The sequence below is a fragment of the Taurulus bubalis genome (genome assembly GCF_910589615.1).
Source record: "Taurulus bubalis genome assembly, chromosome: 7".
Lineage (NCBI taxonomy): Eukaryota > Metazoa > Chordata > Actinopteri > Perciformes > Cottidae > Taurulus > Taurulus bubalis.
The window spans coordinates 29,479,069-29,486,568 of record NC_136595.1 but is presented as its reverse complement, the minus strand read 5'-3'; the positions used below and the strand labels follow the sequence as shown (position 1 = coordinate 29,486,568).

General features: G+C 44.9%; 1 protein-coding gene across 1 annotated transcript in view; it reads left to right on the top strand.

The window, feature by feature from the left end:
• Nucleotides 1-7,500, top strand: part of palm1a (paralemmin 1a) — a gene marked incomplete at both ends in the record, with an annotated part of 14,152 nt that overhangs the window by 2,088 nt on the left and 4,564 nt on the right. Inside the window, 5 exons of the mRNA XM_079220886.1 lie at nucleotides 1-4; nucleotides 1,579-1,706; nucleotides 3,025-3,088; nucleotides 3,343-3,364; nucleotides 3,438-3,506. The exon at nucleotides 1-4 is cut by the window's left edge and continues 77 nt beyond it. Of these exons, the coding sequence (XP_079077012.1) occupies nucleotides 1-4; nucleotides 1,579-1,706; nucleotides 3,025-3,088; nucleotides 3,343-3,364; nucleotides 3,438-3,506 (287 nt within the window). The remainder of the gene's footprint in view (nucleotides 5-1,578; nucleotides 1,707-3,024; nucleotides 3,089-3,342; nucleotides 3,365-3,437; nucleotides 3,507-7,500) is intronic.

Genomic DNA, 7,500 nt, shown 5'->3' with positions numbered 1-7,500 from the left:
GAAGGTCAGTCAGTCAGTCAGTCAGTGAGTCAGTCAGTGAGTGAGTGAGTCAGTCAGTGAGTCAGTCAGTGAGTCGGTGAGTCAGTCAGTGAGTCAGTGAGTCAGTCAGTGAGTCAGTGAGTCGGTCAGTGAGTCAGTCAGTGAGTCAGTGAGTCAGTCAGTGAGTCAGTGAGTCGGTCAGTGAGTCAGTCAGTCAGTCAGTGAGTCAGTGAGTCAGTGAGTCAGTCAGTGAGTCAGTGAGTCAGTCAGTGAGTCAGTGAGTCAGTGAGTCGGTCAGTGAGTCAGTCAGTCAGTGAGTCGGTCAGTGAGTCAGTGAGTCAGTCAGTGAGTCAGTCAGTGAGTGAGTCAGTGAGTCAGTGAGTCAGTCAGTGAGTCATTGAGTGAGTCAGTCAGTGAGTCAGTGAGTCAGTCAGTGAGTCAGTCAGTGAGTCAGTGAGTCAGTCAGTGAGTCAGTGAGTCAGTCAGTGAGTCAGTGAGTCAGTCAGTGAGTCAGTCAGTCAGTCAGTCAGTGAGTCAGTCATTGAGTGAGTCAGTCAGTGAGTCAGTGAGTCAGTCAGTGAGTCAGTCAGTGAGTCAGTCAGTCAGTGAGTGAGTCAGTGAGTCAGTCAGTGAGTCAGTCAGTGAGTCAGTCAGTGAGTGAGTCAGTCAGTGAGTCAGTCAGTGAGTCAGTGAGTCAGTCAGTGAGTCAGTCAGTCAGTCAGTGAGTCAGTGAGTCAGTCAGTGAGTCAGTCAGTCAGTGAGTCAGTCAGTGAGTCAGTGAGTCGGTCAGTGAGTCAGTCAGTCAGTGAGTCAGTCAGTGAGTCAGTGAGTCAGTCAGTGAGTCAGTCAGTGAGTCAGTCAGTCAGTGAGTCAGTGAGTCAGTCAGTGAGTCAGTCAGTCAGTCAGTGAGGGAGTCAGTGAGTCGGTCAGTGAGTCAGTCGGTCAGTGGGTCCTCGTGGTTCCACGTTGGTCCTCGTTGGTCCTTGTGGGTCCTCGTGGGTCCTTGTGGGTCCTACTGGGTCCTCGTTGGTCCTCGTGGGTCCTCGTGGGTCCTTGTTGGTCCTTGTGGGTCCTCGTGGGTCCTTGTTGGTCCTTGTGGGTCCTTGTGGGTCCTCGTGGGTCCTCATTGGTCCTAGTGGGTCCTTGTGGGTCCTTGTGGGTTCTCGTTGGTCCTAGTGGGTCCTCGTGGGTCCTCATTGGTCCTAGTGGGTCCTTGTGGGTCCTCATTGGTCCTAGTGGGTCCTAGTGGGTCCTTGTTGGTCCTCGTGGGTCCTCCAGCCCCGCATCATCCAGTCAGAGCTGGACCAGAGAAGAGGGGACCCCCCTAGACGGGGCTGAGGACAGCTACAGATCTCAGATCAGCCGCCTTCAATACGGGAACCACAGAAACGCTGTGACTCCTTTCAGACTTCAAATAGCTCTGAGGATTTTAATCTGACAGCTGCTCGTATTCAAGGTCAGCTGGTCTGGAGTCAGTGGAGGTTCAGGTTAAGTCTGGCAGCTTCTGCATGTTTTGTTTGGTCGTACGTCATGTGACCACCGGCAGACCAGAAAGTGATCTGAGTTCTTCATGTTTGATGTTTAATACTTCCTGTTCAGTCCAAGGCTCTGAGGGAGCGCTGGCTGCTGGATGGAGCGCCCTCTGCTGGACCAGAACAGGACCAAGTGAGGAGACAACTGGAGCAGGACGAGGCCAAGACCAGGAGCCTGGAGGAGACCATCAACAGGTCTGGTCTAATCTGGTTTGATCTTATTGAATCTGGTCTACTGTAAGACCCGGACCTGATCACAGATCAGCTGTTAATGGAGACACTTTGACAGCCTTCATTACGATGTAACCTGAGTTTAGCATCAGGAGCAACTTGATGTTCAACTGGGAATCAAACCACCGACCTTGTGGTTAACCTTTTAAGCCCCGTTGAGCCCCAAGGCATTTTTTAGGATTCAGCTCGAAATAGCATACCCAAACTAAAAAGGATGTATCTCTGCAACCACAAGGGCTATTTGAATAATTTTGGTGTTATAATAAAGGCAACCCTTGTGGGCTTTTGGTCAGATGTGTAAATATTAGTATATATGTTGCTGGCTAAGAGTAAATAAAGATTGAAACACAGAACAAATAGAAGTTCCAGGTCCACCTATAGAAAAAAGCACTTTCAGGATGATTATCTCCTTGAAATGATGCTTCACTAAGAAGAAGAAGAAGAAGAAGAAGAAGCCCTGAAGCTCTCCCAAATCATAGCACAATATGTGAACAGTCTCTCTGCACTGTTTTCACTTGAACAAGTGAAGCAGAACAAAGTCAGATTGGGTAAAGTACAGAGAGAATTCAGGCGAGGTTTCCAAAATTTGCGGCACATTTGCGCATATTTTCGCGCATCTGTGACATTTGAATTTTTTCATGTAGCAAACCTTATATTTCACTTTCATATGACTTATGGTGTTAAATAAACTTGTATCAGTGTGGATTTACTGGGGGAAATGCATTTTTTCAACAAAAAAAATAAAGTTTAAAAATGTGCTGACTCAGCGATTTATGTTGCTGTGTTCTTTGGTTCGTATCTCGGTGATGCATTGCAGCAGAGAGATTTGGTGAATAGATTTGGAATCTGTGTGTAATTGTCTTGCTTTTTGCTATTTGTATTTTTCTGATAGCACCAAGCTATGGACTGCTAGTTCCGGAAACATGCAGAGTGGGCTGACTCGTGACAAAATTATAACTATTTTATTTTAATAATTATTTTAGTTGGTGTTTGAGTTGTGTTGAAATGGCTGACTAATTATTGTAGCCCTCTTGTTTAATTTGATGTGTAGCATCAATATTTTTGTTCATGATTATTGTAATGTTTTACACAGTTTAATTAAAATGTTAAAAAAGGACCTGTATAGGTCCATGCGGGGCTTAAAGGATGATCCCTTATAACTTCTATGACATTACGTGATGTTTTATATTTTAATACAAATTGTATTTATATTATTAATAATTCTGTTTAGTTAAATACGTGAAGACAATGACATTAAAGTGACATTTTGCCTCTGTTGAAGGTTGGAGGAGGAGCTGCTCAGTCTGGAGACTGGAGGCGTGTGTCAGACCGAAACACACACAACCGTGAGCACACACACGCACACACACACACACGCACGCACCAGACGTTTAACATGAAATAATCCGGATGTAGTTTGCTCATATGTGGCTGTAATGAACTCTGCAGCCTGGAGGTGGCGCTACAGGGACTTAAGACCAGTAGACTTCTTCCTTTTGTATTTTATTTTGTAGTTTTAGAATGCAGTTTTCTGTTTCCTGTTGGACAACAGGGACTTTACAAATAAAGTTGAACTTCCTGTCTGTCTCTGTCCCCGAAGGTGTCATCAGGATCAGTTAAAGGTACATTTCTTGTTTTGTCTTTTTTGTGTCGTTGTTGTGTCTCCTCTTCCTCTCACTGTGTCTCCCTGATCAGCTGTAGAGGTCAAAGGTCACAGCAGCCGTCAGCAAGACACAGCTGCAGCCTCAGATCAGATAGTTCAAGGTGAGACTTTGCTGGACTCTATAATCAGATTACAGGTCATGTTAGATTAGTCACATGACAATTATCATATTGCAGTTTCGAGTTGTAGTATGCACGATTCAGAGAGACAGACTACAGTGAGACAGATAACAGTGAGACAGACTACAGTGAGACAGATAACTGAGTCGGATTACAGTGAGACAGATAACAGTGAGTCGGATTACAGTGACACAGACTACAGTGACACAGATAACAGTGACACAGATAACAGTGAGACAAATTATAGTGAGACAGACTACAGTGAGACAGACTACAGTGAGACAGATAACAGTGAGACAGATAACAGTGAGACAGATTACAGTGAGACAGATAACAGTGAGACAGATAATGAGACAGACTACAGTGAGATAGACTACAGTGAGATATACTACATTGAGACAGACTACAGTGAGACAGACTACAGTGACACAGACTACAGTGAGACAGATAACAGTGAGACAGATAATGAGACAGACTACAGTGAGATAGACTACAGTGAGATATACTACAGTGAGACAGACTACAGTGAGACAGACTACAGTGACACAGACTACAGTGAGACAGATAACAGTGAGACAGATAACAGTGAGACAGACTACAGTGACACAGATTACAGTGACACAGACTACAGTGACACAGACTACAATGAGACAGACTACAGTGACACAGACTACAGTGAGATAGATTACAGTGAGATAGATTACAGTGAGATAGATTACAGTGAGACAGACTACAGTGAGACAGATTACAGTGAGACAGACTACAGTGACAGAACAGTGAGACAGATTACAGTGACACAGACTACAGTGACACAGACATCAGTGAGACAGATTACAGTGAGACGGATAACAGTGGTCTGATTACAGTGAGACAGACTACAGTGAGACAGACTACAGTGAGACAGACCACAGTGAGATAGACCACAGTGAGACAGACAACAGTGAGACAGACTACAGTCAGACAGATAATGAGACAGATTACAGTGAGACAGATAATGAGATAGACTACAGTGAGACAGATTACAGTGACACAGACTACAGTGAGACAGACTACAGTGAGACAGATGATGAGACAGATTACAGTGAGACAGACTACAGTGAGACAGACTACAGTGACACAGACTACAGTGACACAGATTACAGTGAGACAGATAACAGTGAGACAGACTACAGTGAGACAGACTACAGTGAGACAGACTACAGTGACACAGGACAGAGACAGATTACAGTGACACAGACTTCAGTGACACAGATTACAGTGAGACAGATAACAGTGAGACAGATAACAGTGGTCTGATTACAGTGAGACAGACTACAGTGAGACAGACCACAGTGAGATAGACCACAGTGAGACAGATTACAGTGACACAGACTACAGTGAAACAGACTACAGTGAGACAGATGAAGAGACAGATTACAGTGAGACAGATAATGAGACAGACTACAGTGAGACAGACTACAGTGACACAGATTACAGTGACACAGTGAGACAGACTACAGTGACACAGATTACAGTGACACAGACTACAGTGACACAGACTACAGTGACACAGACTACAGTGAGATAGATTACAGTGAGACAGACTACAGTGAGACAGACTACAGTGAGACAGACTACAGTGACACAGAACAGTGAGACAGATTACAGTGACACAGACTTCAGTGACACAGATTACAGTGAGACAGATAACAGTGAGACAGATAACAGTGGTCTGATTACAGTGAGACAGACTACAGTGAGACAGACTACAGTGAGACAGACTACAGTGACACAGGACAGTGAGACAGATTACAGTGACACAGACTTCAGTGACACAGATTACAGTGAGACAGATAACAGTGGTCTGATTACAGTGAGACAGACTACAGTGAGACAGACCACAGTGAGATAGACCACAGTGAGACAGATTACAGTGACACAGACTACAGTGAGACAGACTACAGTGAGACAGATGATGAGACAGATTACAGTGAGACAGATAATGAGACAGACTACAGTGAGACAGACTACAGTGACACAGATTACAGTGACACAGTGAGACAGACTACAGTGACACAGATTACAGTGACACAGACTACAGTGAGACAGACTACAGTGAGACAGACTACAGTGAGACAGACTACAGTGAGATAGATTACAGTGAGACAGACTACAGTGAGACAGACTACAGTGACACAGAACAGTGAGACAGATTATAGTGACACAGACTTCAGTGACACAGATTACAGTGAGACAGATAACAGTGAGACAGATAACAGTGGTCTGATTACAGTGAGACAGACTACAGTGAGACAGACTACAGTGAGACAGACTACAATGAGACAGACTACAGTGACACAGGACAGTGAGACAGATTACAGTGACACAGACTTCAGTGACACAGATTACAGTGAGACAGATAACAGTGAGACAGATAACAGTGGTCTGATTACAGTGAGACAGACTACAGTGAGACAGACCACAGTGAGATAGACCACAGTGAGACAGATTACAGTGACACAGACTACAGTGAGACAGACTACAGTGAGACAGATGATGAGACAGATTACAGTGAGACAGATAATGAGACAGACTACAGTGAGACAGACTACAGTGACACAGATTACAGTGACACAGTGAGACAGACTACAGTGACACAGATTACAGTGACACAGTGAGACAGACTACAGTGACACAGATTACAGTGACACAGACTACAGTGAGATAGATTACAGTGAGATAGATTACAGTGAGACAGACTACAGTGAGACAGACTACAGTGACACAGAACAGTGAGACAGATTACAGTGACACAGACTTCAGTGACACAGACTTCAGTGAGACAGATAACAGTGAGACAGATAACAGTGGTCTGATTACAGTGAGACAGACTACAGTGAGACAGACCACAGTGAGATAGACTACAGTGAGACAGACTACAATGAGACAGACTACAATGAGACAGACTACAATGAGACAGACTACAGTCAGACAGATAATGAGATAGACTACAATGAGACAGATTACAGTGACACAGACTACAGTGAGACAGACTACAGTGAGACAGATGATGAGACAGATTACAGTGAGACAGATAATGAGACAGACTACAGTGAGACAGATTACAGTGGCACAGACTACAGTCAGACAGATTACAGTCAGACAGACTACAGTGAGACAGACTACAGTGAGACAGACTACAGTGACACGGATTACAGTGACACGAATTACAGTGAGACAGACTACAGTGAGACAGATTACAGTGACACAGACTACAATGAGACAGATTACAGTGAGACAGACTACAGTGAGACAGATAATGAGACAGACTACAATAAGACAGATTACAGTGAGACAGACTACAGTGAGACAGACTACAGTGGTCTGATTACATTGAGACAGACTACAGTGAGACAGATTACAGTGAGACAGATTACAGTGAGACAGATTACAGTGAGACAGACTACAGTAGTCTGATTGCAGTGAGGCAGACTACAGTGAGGCAGATAGATCAGTAGAAACCAGGTCTCTGGTCGTTGATCAGTAGATACTAGGTATCTCTGCAGTTTATCCAGAATGCAGCAGCTCGACTGGTCTTTAATCTCCCAAAATTCACCGACACTACTCCACTCCTCCCCGACCTTCACTGGTTACCGGTGGTCGCCGCATCCGCTTCAAAACATTGGTACTTGCGTACCGTACTACAAACAGATCGGGTTCTATCTACATCCAGGACATGGTAAAACCGTACACCCAGTCCGTTCACTCCACTCGGCTTCTGCCAATCGGCTTGTAGCTCCGTCACTGCTTGTAGCTCCATCACATTTGACTATACCTTGAATAAGGAAGGTAGCACCGTAGTAGCACTTTAGCATCTGATTTTCCCACATCAACTGTTCCCTGAATCGCTCCTCCACCCTCTCCCTGCAGCTGAGCCTAACCACACCTCCACCACCACATACCTCCACCGCCAGACTTAGGCTGGGGAGCCATCCGC